Source organism: Stegodyphus dumicola, chromosome 7, assembly GCF_044657685.1.
Source record: "Stegodyphus dumicola isolate Sdum_Otavi_A_Nest chromosome 7, ASM4465768v1".
Lineage (NCBI taxonomy): Eukaryota > Metazoa > Arthropoda > Arachnida > Araneae > Eresidae > Stegodyphus > Stegodyphus dumicola.
In genome coordinates this window covers 60,346,969-60,359,667 of record NC_140774.1, presented here as the reverse complement: position 1 = coordinate 60,359,667, position 12,699 = coordinate 60,346,969, and the positions used below count along the sequence as shown (strand labels likewise).

The following is a 12,699-nucleotide window of genomic DNA, read 5'->3' as shown; positions in this document are numbered from 1 at the left end:
GTTCATTATTGCAAAAGTCATAAATGTTTTCTTTTTCTATTTGTTACTTAAATCCTTGACTACTATGATCCATGTTAGAGAAACATTATACAGTACAAAATCCGTAATCTGGACATTCATTATCCAGACCTCAAAGCCATAATCTTTCTTTTTTTGTATGCTTTATGCATGCATGTTAAATACGGACAGTATAAAGCTAGGCTATCTTTACTGATTCTAAGGCATTTCAGTTAATGTTGCAGATTGCACTCTTCCTTAATCTTCTAATTGGATCTGGCTTATTATTTTTTGCAGACTGTTAGAGCAATTTTATAAAAATTAAGCTTGAACTTTCGAGTATGTGAAAAAGAGTTTCCAGTTCTGGATATGCCAAAGAATCTACAAAGCAAAAGCATGTTTCAATGTCAATCAAACAAAAAGTGGAATTGCTGCAAAAAATGGATAAAGGCATATCCATCTCAAAATTATGCGAGGAGTATGACATTGGAAATTCAACTGTATATGACATAAGCAAAAAGAAAAAGGAACTTTTTGAATTTTTTGTGGAAGCATCTTACACTGAAAGAAATGTTTAATAAAATAAACAAATAAATATTAAGTGGTTTTTTTTTTTTTTTTTTTTTGTAATTTTTGATACCCTTTAGACCATAATTGCTCTTTATTTCATAAATTACGGTTTCATATTTTTAATTGTATAATTTCTGCATACCATTTTACTAGATTTAAAATGATGACCTATAATCCGGAAAAACCCCTAATCCAGAATCACCGAAGTCTCGACGAGTCCAGATTACGGACTTTGTACTGCATTATTTTAACAAAGAACACTTTTGTCACATTTGATGGAACTGTATGCAGAGGTAGCAAAATTTCTGATGGGCCATAATGCGCTATTAATGGGTGTTTTACTTGATAGCTGTTTTCAGATTGGTTTATTTGGCCAAAATTTTTAGCAAAATGAATCTTATGATTGCAAGGGGAAGGTGCCAAAGTATTGTATTCTATCAAGAAAATATATTGGTGTGCATGGGAAGAGATGTTGATAGCTTGCTATTACAAGAAAACTTTTTCAATGAAAATAATATCACTTAAAATCTGTTATTGTAAAAATGATTTGATTTACTGAGCTTTGAATGCACGTTAGTGTATGGCCAAATTTTGACATTTTGTGTATCGAGAATAAATTGAAATATTTTAGTACATTTTTAAAAATATAGTTTCATTGTATGAATGTTTAGGTAACTCTTTACTCTCCCTTTTAACTCCATAACATTACTTCTAAACACCATTAACATGTAGGACAGAGGATAGATCTAAGGGGCTTTGTCACAGAAATTGTTACTAAAAAAGAAGTTAAAAAATGTTGGGAATCACTGATGTATTGATAAGATTTATGTGTAATAATTATAGAGTTCTACTGCTAAAATGTTATATATTTTATTACATGTGTAAAACTGAATTGTGTATATATTTAATTATTTAACTTTATTTTCAGAGTGGTGTAAAATGTGAAAACTCTTCTTCTGTAGATGCTTCTCCAAATGAAGCAATAGTTTCTGCTTAACAAATGGAGAGTTCCATCATTCTATACTTCTTTGAGTCTGACTAGACTGCCTGCTTATCATGTCATTAACAACAGTTGAGATTTTGAACTTACTACTTTGTAATTGTTACAATGCTGTGATTTGATTGCATTCAAACAGCCAAAGGCATAGTTTTACAACAGGTAGATTGTCAGATTGGTTCTTTCAGAGAGCTAATCTGAGAGTGCTAAGTAGTCAGATTGATCCTGAAAAGTTTTAATTTGCTACAGTACTTGTTGAAATTTTATTTTTTCTTATACAAAGCACGTTTTTGAACAGAACTAACATTATGTATGTAATTTTGGCCTTTGTTGTTTGAAATATAATTTATTTTTAAAATTCTGACATATATTAATGAAATGTAGCGTTGTTTGACTTTATTTTGACTGAAAGCAGACACTTTGTATACTTGAAACAGAAAGTTTATAAAAAGGAATTTGGAATAAAATTCTTCATTTCACATAAATTGTTTTAATTTTACTGACTGAAAATAACTTGTATGCTTTTTTTTTTTTTTTTTTTTTTTTTGAAAGAAAGGTTTTTGAACAGCGAATAATATGAGTTTTTACAATGTGTCATTTTTGCAGGATGTTCATGTTACAGAAATTTGATGTGTTTTAGTTAGGTGGGGTCAGGTGGGTTAGTTAGGTTTAGTTATGTGTTTAGTCACAGATATCATTTCAAAATTTTACCAAATACATTTTAAATATTATATGAAAAGTGAAGTTGTATTTATTATAGGTTGAATGAGAAGAGAAAAGCTTTAGTAATTAAAGTTATCTTGAAAAATTTTAATATGTTAAATAGTCAGTTTCTAGGGTCATATGATGTCGCATAGTTGAAGGGACATAAACATTACATGCATATATGTCATCGTAATAGGAGTGAGGACAGCTTAATATCTTTCTTCCTGTTAGAATGAGTTAACATATGGTTGTATAATTCTGTGGGCTTTTGACACAGCTAAGTGTCAAAAGTGATAGTAAAAGATAAATATGATAATGGTAGTGCTTAACTGAGTTGCTGGCAGGTAAGTGTAATTGTGCTTTCTTTAAATAGTTTGTGTGTTGTGAAAGGATTTTACAATCACGATGTGAAATTTTATGATACATTGTCATAGTATATGAACAATATCCAGCTAGTCTTATAACTGTGCATGCAGAAGCTGCCAGTAAATCATTCTGTTCAGACAATGACCAAAAGAAAAGAAGTGTCTTAATAAACTTTGTAAAACATTCTGAAGGTAAAAATAACATAGCTAGCTCAATTATAATAAAATTAAGGTACTACTTAGGTGAGTTATCACCACCAGAATTTGTGACTCTAAACAGGCACAAAAATAAAATCACTTTAAATGTATTATACCTCAGCACTTGTGTGAGGTTAAGTTAAAATATACAAAGTTGCCAGCCAACTGAATGTGACTTAAGCACAAGCTGCTTTCTCAGTTGTTACACAATTGATACTTTTACCTAGACCAAGACATAAATTTAAACATTTAAGGTACTAAATCTCAGTACATATTTATTCTACAGTTCGAAACCAGCATTGGAATTACAACAGCATATACTTCACCCCGCAAGACAGATGCAACTAGCAAGCCAAAATTTTCTCCCACAGATATTTATAAGTCCTCTAAATTTTACAGTAAATATGCTTGCCACTCAGATCTGCATTCTGAACTAAGTGGCCCTTGTAGGGAAATGAAGTAGGAAAGATATAAATTAAATAACTTTTTGCTAGTGAAATGTAGACATAAATACCACATAAGCAAAGAATTCTTGAATATGTTCATTTTTATCCTAACGTTATTTGTATGTTATTATTTGCCTAAATAGCTATATTCACGGTAAACAATGCAGTATATAACAGATAAGAAAATCACTTATATGTTCTTCATATTTTATTCTTCTTTAACTTTGAAAACTTAAGAAAATGCAAATCATCAGATAGAAATAGTATTGGATAACTATGATTACATTTAGTTGTATGCACAAGACTATTTTTTTTGCATTTAGAAAGATTAGGTTAAAGAAGTATTAAGAAATAATTAAGTTTCAGCATTCATTCTCTTAATTTTGGGGGGGGGGGGGGAAAGAGTAAACTCCTGTTTTTTTTTTTTTTTTTTTTTTTTTTTTTTTTTTTAAGAGTTTGCCTGCTTGCCTTTTTATTGTCTGCTGTTATGATTAAAGCATCTCATACTAAAATCCCCACTGAGTGATTTAATCAGCAAGTTGAAATAAATTCTTTATTTTCACAAGGTTGGTGAGATTGTCAGCTAATACATTAGCTTTTCTGCAGTATTCTAGTTGGATTGTTTTCTTCTTTTGTTGATCTTTGATATAGTGATGTTTAATGTCATTATGCTTTGATCTTAGCTATGCTTTCCAAGATTGGTTATGGGAGAAATTTCTGTTAAACCTAGATCTTTTGTTTATTTCAGTAAAAGTTGTTCTTGCACTCACTTCATCTACAGAGCCGTATTTTGCTTCTGTAGATGAAAGAGAGCAATATTCTGTTACTTTGAATTCTATATGATGTTTACAATCCAAAAAGTATATCTATTTGTAAATATTTCTATATTTTCTCCAGTGAACATTACACGAGCATGACATAATTGGTTTTTCTTAATGTGATCATTAATTTTATTACATTTTACTTGTATTTTATTAATTTATTACTTTCTTTGCTGCTTCATGGTCTTTTATTCTAGGTTTTTTACTCACTCTGCTTAGTAAATTAACAGCACATGCTATCTTTAGTTGAGTGATTGTAGTAATATATAGTATTTGTGAATAAAAAAAAAAAAAAAATCAGTTATTCTTAATTCAAATAGCATTAAGTGTAATCTTTTGGCCTATGCGTATCATTAACAAACTCTATTGGATCTATGGAAAGAAAATTTTTTTAATTTTTTTCTCGTCAACATTTAGTACAGTTAACTTAAACCTGTAATCATCGCCAAGTGTAATGTCAACATAAAAGGTTTCCATACTCTTGTTATTCAACTACTAATATAAAAAAAATTGTTTAGGCTTTGCTGCATGAGTCGTTACTCAAATTGTCATGTGTTGATAAACATACGATGATGAAAGCAAAGTATAATAAATAATTATTTGCCAGGGATACAAAATATTAGTAGTTGTAAATAATGTTTCTGTTTGATATGTATGCCAAGCAGATTGATACACAGATTTACGCTAAAATGATTGTTTCTTCAACAACGAGGCTATTTTATTTCATGCTGAAGTGAAATTAAGAATCGGGATTCTCCAAATGTTTTCTTAATGGGGGGGAAAAGAAAGATTCGTATGCCTAGAGTATTAAAAAAAATTCCTTAAAATTTTTTTTTATGACTTTAAGGTACGGATATTGGATGTCCAGAACTCAGACTTTTACTATATATAGTCTTTTGATTTTCCACTAAAAGCTGTATACACTATTATACATATTTGGATTTTGGTGTGGGAGGACAAAATTTATTTTAGGAAAAAGAGGACGAAAAAAGTTCTTGTTTAAAAGATCACAATATTGGCAAATGTCATAATGTTAAATCAACTGAGATTAATTTACATTTTGCTGAAATGGGGTGGACACCTATTGAGCTTTGCTTCTTTTTTCTCTATAGGAAAGAACACTTCCATTATTTTTTAAGATTTTATTTTAAAAGTAAACAATGAAACGTGCATTATTCACGTAAAATTTATATGTTATGAAAAAAGAGATTTCTAGGATTGCAAATCAGTGCGAACCTTCATGTTTATTTCTGTAAGTATGAAACAAAGACAACAGGATCACCTGACCACATGGGGACTTACTCTCCTTGATAGTAAATTATCTCTTTCCAGCAAGAGCAAACTACAGCACATAATTAATATCCTTTTTGGATGATTGTAAGTGTTTTGGCAGCATTTCAACCAATGTTATGTTTGCCATGGTTGAATTAGTTTATTAATCTTCTCCGAACATGTAACTAAATCCAATATATTAGCCATGGGTGTCAAATGTGTTTTAAGAGGAGAGAATTTTTGTCATTGGACTTGTTCTCTATGAATATGTTTATAGTCCATATTTACGTTAACAACAATATGGAGTAATATTCTTTGCATTTGCCCAAGCAGAAGACAAACGTGAGGGGGGGAGGTCTTTCAATAAAAATTGTTCCTGAAAATCATCCCCAATAGCACGTGACATCAAACATGTTGAACTGTGACAATTGGAACGTCACAGTGATGTTATGCAAATGGTTTAATGTCCGATTTTTGTGACGGCACATTGCGATGTTTATACGATCTCGCACAATGTACGTATGATGTGGTGTTGATGGAAAGTCGCATCAACTTTGATGTGTAGTTACACTGCAACATTGAAGTTACATTGTGACGTTGTAAAATTACAATACAATGTCACTGAAGTCACACTGCGACTTTGATATAATGTCACAAAGTGACATAAATCTAAAGGCTCTAAAGATTTGAATGGGTGTCGGACAATATTACATTAGTTTTTAAGTGATCAGTATAATGTTGCAATAGCACTATTTTAGACAATTCCTCCAGTGTAAAATCGATAATTCACAACAATGTGTTAGCAATTAATTAGTTCCTTTATTAAAAACACATTCTGTCAAAACATTAATTGTTAAATACTTGCTTTATTCAGAAACATTGCGGTCAACATTACTGCTCAAAAAACTTACAGTTCAAAATATTATCGTTCTGAAAAAAACTGTTGTTGCCAATCGGGAAAATAAATTTTAAATAAAATTAATACGTTGCGTTTACATTCGGGCATCCTGACTTAGTTACGACCTCGGAACATTAAGAACTTATATTTAAAAAATTAAATCTGTAATATTAATGTTTATAGTTCGAAAGTCTTTAGCTGTCATATAGATTCACCGTCGTTTTCTATTCTTTTTCCGTGTCCTAGTTTTAGTAATATGCGGCATGTTGTTATCGTTATCCTCAGTAACACTAATGTCATCACCATCATCATCGTCTTCTTCTGATTCAGCTTGACACTGCCATGACTTTAATTGGCTCACATGAGCTGTCGTACTAAAGAAATGTCCTTTCACCTTCTCTTCTAATTGAGTCACTCTATAGGTATCACTTGGTAAAACTTCTGTAACTATCAAAGGTCCTCGATACTTTTGTTGTGTTTTGGTTGATTCTCCAGTTGATTTAGGTACTCTTCTCATAACTACTATTTCTCCTCGTTCGAATGTTAAAGAATTGCTTTTGTTCTTGTCATAATTTGCTTTCATTTTCATCTGCATATCTTCAATTCTCTTTCTAGCTTCATTCTGTAAGATTACTGGATTCTCCCATTCATCTGCGTCTTCGTCTGTAATCATCTTCATCAATCCGTTGTTAAATTTTGGTGAATAACCGTGAAGCATTTCGAAAGGAGTTTTATTTGTAGTCTTATTTATCATATTGTTTAGATTTCTTTCGCATTCCTTAATCTTTTTGTCCCAGTCTCTCTGATTCGGATTTTCCATACTCGTTTTAATCGTAGCCAAAATTGTTCGATTTGCTCTTTCCACCATTCCATTACCACTTGAATGCTGAGTTGAATTGAGTGTGTGACTGATTCCATTATTTTGAACAGTACTCTCGAAATTCCTTCGCTGTGAAACATGTTCCTCTATCGCTGATAATTTTTTCTGGTAACCCAAAATCATCTACAAAACTCTTCAATGCAACTAAAACATACTTGGTTGCAGTACTTTTCATAGGATATAAGCATGTAAATCTCGTAAAATTATCAATTATTACAAATAATTCTGTATTTCCTCTATAACTTTTTACGAATGGTCCTAAGTGATCTATATGTATAATTGAAAAAGGTCTTCTACCAGGTCTAATTGGATGCAGTACTCCTTGTTTCTTACCACTAGGCATTCGAAACACATTGAAATGTGACGCATAACATATCGTTTCATTCCTTTAAACCAGTATGATTCCTTGATTTTGGCAACAGTTCTGTCTGCTGAAAAATGTCCCAAAAGATCGTGAAATTTTACTACAATACCTTTTCTCATCGATTTAGGTATGACATATAACAATTTCTCCTTTTCCTGATCTTTCGCTTTACGAAACAATCGATTATTCTTCAAGACGTAATTTTCAGTTACATATTTCTCTGCATTCGTTCTATCATTCATCTTTTTCTTTAAAATGTCTATTAATTTGCGTAATTCTGGATCTGAATGCTGAATCATAAGAATTTGTTCATCTAGCGTTAGCGTTAAACAAACTTCCAAGTTGTTTTCAATTATAGAGTCTAAAGTTTCTTCTGGCTGATCAACTGGCAATCGGCTCAATGCATCTATGTGACTCATTCTTTTGCCTTGCCTATGCTCTATTTCAAGACTGTATTCCTGGATCAGATTACTCCACCTTGCTATCTGAGGATTTGAAGTTTTCTTCGCGTTTAAATAAACTAAAGCTTGGCAGTCTGTAATTACCGTAAATCGGATCCCAATTAAAAATTGTCAAAGTCCAAACTATAGCCATTAATTCTAATTTGCTTGAATGATAATTCTTTTCTGTTTCTGTTGTTCCTTTACTTACACAATAAACTAAATGCCACTTTCTATCTTCACCTAACAGCATTCCTGCCAGTCCTTTGTTGCCCGCATCTGTGTGCACTTCAGTCTCTGCTTCGGGATTATATAATGCTAGTATTGGTTCATTAGTTAAATGATCCTTTAAAGTACTGAATGCTTCTTGCTGATCTTCGTTCCAACGAAATGTTTCATCCTTCCTTGTCAGTCTCGTTAGCGGCTCAGCTTTCTCTGCGTATTTTGGTACAAACCTTCTAAAGAAACTTGTAAGGCCTAAAAATTGTTTAACTTCATATTCGTTGGTTGGTTTAGGAAAGTTTAATATGGCTCGTACTTTTCTTAGTCCAGGTTGCATACCATTTGATTTTATTAGAAATCCCAAATACTCAACTTCATCTTTTCCAAATTCGCATTTTGTCAGTTTCAATGTCAGCATTGCTTCTCTCAATCTATCGAACACTTTCCTAAATTTTTCCATCATTTCTTCCCAAGATTTAGCCGGAATTAATATGTCGTCCAAATAGCATAAAACTTCTTAATTTCATTTATTATCAGTATTTCCTTTTGACTTGAATTTTCAGTTTTCTGATCTGAACTTGGTTCAACTAATTCTGCTACTTCCGCTAGACCGATACATTGATTCTCTTTCAAAATTAGTTTTCGATCACTGTAGTTAGTGACTGGTATCACTGTTTCTCCCTGTATTACTTCCAATAATGAGCCTAACTCATCTTCCGATCCACTTATTAAAACATAACCGTTATTTATTTCATCAGTTTTAACTTTCACGAAATTAACCGTATTACTTTCGATTTGAGTTTCTTGCGAAGCCTTCAGTTTAATTCGCGGAGTGTTGCTATCATTTTGCAACTGTGAAAATGGGCAATCATTAGCATAGCGTATGTGCAAGGTATTTCCTATCTTGGCGTATGCAATATGTGGTAAATCAATCCATGTTCGACCAACTAATGAGTCGCATGGTTGCGTTTTATCTCCTACAATGAGAACTGTAATGTCCTTTCCTTCCACATTATCAATCTCTAAGTTAACAGTTACTTTTCCCTATGTTCTAGTGGCTGGTTTATTCTGCTTCCCAAAGCCAAACAATTCCTTCACATCAAGTTTTATAATAAGATTCAGTCTCTTAGCCGCAGACTGTTTCAATAAACACGAACTAGAACCCGTATCTATGATTGCAGTAATTTCTTCTCCATTATTGATGCGAGCATACTTTAAATATACAGCTGGTGAAACACCTGAATTCTGGTCCACGGATAAATTATTTTTAACATTTGTCAAGTCTGGATTCTTAGACGTACACTTTTTTAAAGTATGACCCTTTTCATTACATTTCCTGCAAATAATTTCTTTTTTAGGTTGAGGACAATCCGTCGCTGTATGTCCATAATCATTACAATTGAAGCATTTCGGCTCACCCTTTTCATTGCGGATGCTAGAATTATATTCCCTTTTCCTTTCGTCTGTTTTATAAAACTTATCTCTCAGATTGTATTTATTATCAAAACTGTTTTTAAAACCCACTTTGAAATTACCCTCTGTCTGCATGGAATCATTAACATTTCTTTGTCTTGAATACTGATTATAGGATCCTTCATAAAATTTAGAACCAGATTTGGGCTTAGAATTATGCGTAAAAGTTTTATTTTCTACTTGAAGTACTTTTATCCCTGCCCGAATATTTTCATATTCATCTAGTTTTTCAGCTAACTCTTCAGGATTAATGAATTTAGACCAATCATCAATGAAATGGTCTCGGATAGCAGCGGGGACCCTGTTCTTTAATTGATCAGTAATAATAAGTTGTTTTAAAGAGTCAAAATCTGTTACATTTAATCCAGCAAGCCACTCTTCAAATAATTTTTTAATTCAAACGTGAAGTCCTTCCACGTATTACGCAAAGTTTTAATATGATCAACGAACTTTTGCCGAAACTGTTCAGGGCTTAACTTAAATTTTCTCAATAGCAGTTGCTTAACGTGCTTATAGTTGTTAGCTTTCTCTTCTGATTCTTGGGCAATTAATTGAGTTGTTTCATAAAGCAATAGACCCAACAGCTGAGAAACCCAGTTTTGTTCTTCTAACCCAATACGTCGTGCCTGTCTCTCAAATAAAACTGGATAAAAACTTATATCACCTTCATTCAAATCATACTTATGCATTAATTTACTCATATCACAAATATTACTTTTACTAACATTAGAAGGAACAGAATCATTTACATTACTACTTCTGATTTCCGCTTCTATTTTCAATTTTTCAAGTTCAAAAGTTCTTTGCTTATCTTTTTCTTCCATTTCAAATGCTCTTTGCTTATCTTTTTCTATAATTTCCATTTCAAATGCTCTTTGCTTATCTTTTTCTTTTTCTAAAATTTCTAACTTTTCCCTGTCTAAACGATCATTTATAATCCTATCTAGCATTTGTTTAGTAAAGTCTTCGTTATAATTCTTACTATTCAAAATCATATCTCTTAAGCCTACAATTTTAATATCAGAAGGGACATCTACATCAAGTTCCAAAGCAAGTTCTTTTAAATCACATTTTTTGTCTCTTGCCAAATAAGCCTTCTTAGACTTAAATTTTCAAATAATAATACAATAATTATACTTAAGTTCTTTCCGTTTAATACTTAGACATAACATAAACAGTTTATAAATTCTCACGCCTTTCTACTTTCAGTGTTGGCGAGCTTCCGCATTCAGTTTAGGCTTAGCGTACATTAAGGCAATACGTTGTTAAATCTAGATAATAATTCTAGTTTATCCCACTTCTGAAATGTTAGCAATTAATTAGTTCCTTTATTAAAAACACATTCTGTCAACACATTAATTGTTAAATACTTGCTTTATTCAGAAACATTGCTGTCAACATTACTGCTCAAAAAACTTACAGTTCAAAATATTATTGTTCTGAAAAAAACTGTTGTTGCCAATCGGGAAAATACATTTTAAATAAAATTAATACGTTGCGTTTACAAATGTTTTATTTATCCAGTAAGAAGTTCTATTCTTCAAGTTATTAAAATCTTTTCAGAATATTCAAAACTTTTGTATTATTGAATATATTCAACATAATCATATGAAATTTTCTCAATGTGTGCTATTATATCTGATTGTATTGAAGTTATATAATTGTGATGCATTTATGATTTATTTACATTTTTATGTAAAACAGCATATACCTTCAAATGCAGAACATATTATACATGATCCAAAAGCGATCTATGGTCATTTTCTAAGCATTTCACATAGAAAGACACACAGAATTTCACATAGAGTATTTCACCTGCCCAGATGCAACATAAGTTTGCTTTCTTTAGAATTTAATATTTAAAAATACTTATGCTTTTCCAAAACTTCAAAACTGTATTAAAAGTCTGTTCTGAGTTCTTATAGCAGCTTATTTAACCCCCCCCCCCTTTCCAAATAGAAATATTTCAAAAATTCTATTTGATTTGCTATATTTTTAATTTTTTGGCTTTGTACAATTTTTTCTTCTCCGTTTCTCTCTTCTGTAATAGTTTTTCCTTCCAGAAAATGAATTATTAGATTTGACAATTACATGAAAGAAAAACTGTTTGATACTGCATAAAGACAGGCCTACGATATTTACCTATTTGAATATTTTCTTATATAAATAAATGTTACATTTTGAATAAAAACCTTCTGTAAATCAACACAATCTTTCAATAAAATCTTAAGATTTCAAATTAGCGATATGAGGCTTAATCTGGAATAAAGAACGAATAGCTGTGGGTACGATAAATGAGTGGATCGAAAGTATGGGCATGGAAAATAAATCACAAAATTTATATTTAGTAATATTAAACATGCATTTGCTTTCACCGTTGCTTCTTCATTGAAAAATTACAAATATATGCTATATTTAACTTACAAGTTTAAATTTTTTTTTTTTACACTGCATATCATCAATATATTTTAATAATTATATTAAATAAAAAAATCAATTCATTTTATTACTTTAGTTTATTAATTTGAATCACTTAGTTTAAATACTTTTTCATTTAATAAACAAATTTTACTGCTCTCCTATCAGTTAAAGTTTAAAATCAGTATAATTTTACACAGTTTATAATGTAAAAGCATAACAGATTTGCATGAATAAATAATTCTAGTTCATACAACAATTATTGGTACTAAGACTCAGTTATAGAAAATCTTCAGTAATCACTTCTGAGAATATATATTTTATTACTTACTGCCGTCATAGCAATGTTTAAATACTATTTAAACATTGTTTAACTACTATTCGTAGTTCCTAAGGCAAACTAAATGAAATAGCTGAAAAATCTTTAAAATATATTATACATATATGTTTTATAAAACTTATATGCTTTTTCAAACTACAGTAGACTCCCGATTATCCGCGCCTGCCGCACAAAGTTTTTTTTTTTTTTTTTTTCCAAGCGTAAAGCAAAGAAAATAAAAATGTTCACAAAACTGAGAGGTTAAATTTGCTAACATTGTGCTTATTTATGGCAAAAATATCGTAGGCCTTCTC

General features: G+C 30.9%; 1 protein-coding gene across 1 annotated transcript in view; it reads left to right on the top strand.

Moving 5' to 3' along the window:
• Positions 1–2,049, top strand: part of LOC118202347 (uncharacterized) — a 53,988-nt gene extending 51,939 nt beyond the window's left edge. The window contains exon 8 of the mRNA XM_035374508.2: positions 1,496–2,049. Within this exon, the coding sequence (XP_035230399.1) occupies positions 1,496–1,564 (69 nt within the window). The 3' untranslated portion in view covers positions 1,565–2,049. The remainder of the gene's footprint in view (positions 1–1,495) is intronic.
• The last annotated feature ends 10,650 nt before the right edge of the window (positions 2,050–12,699 follow it).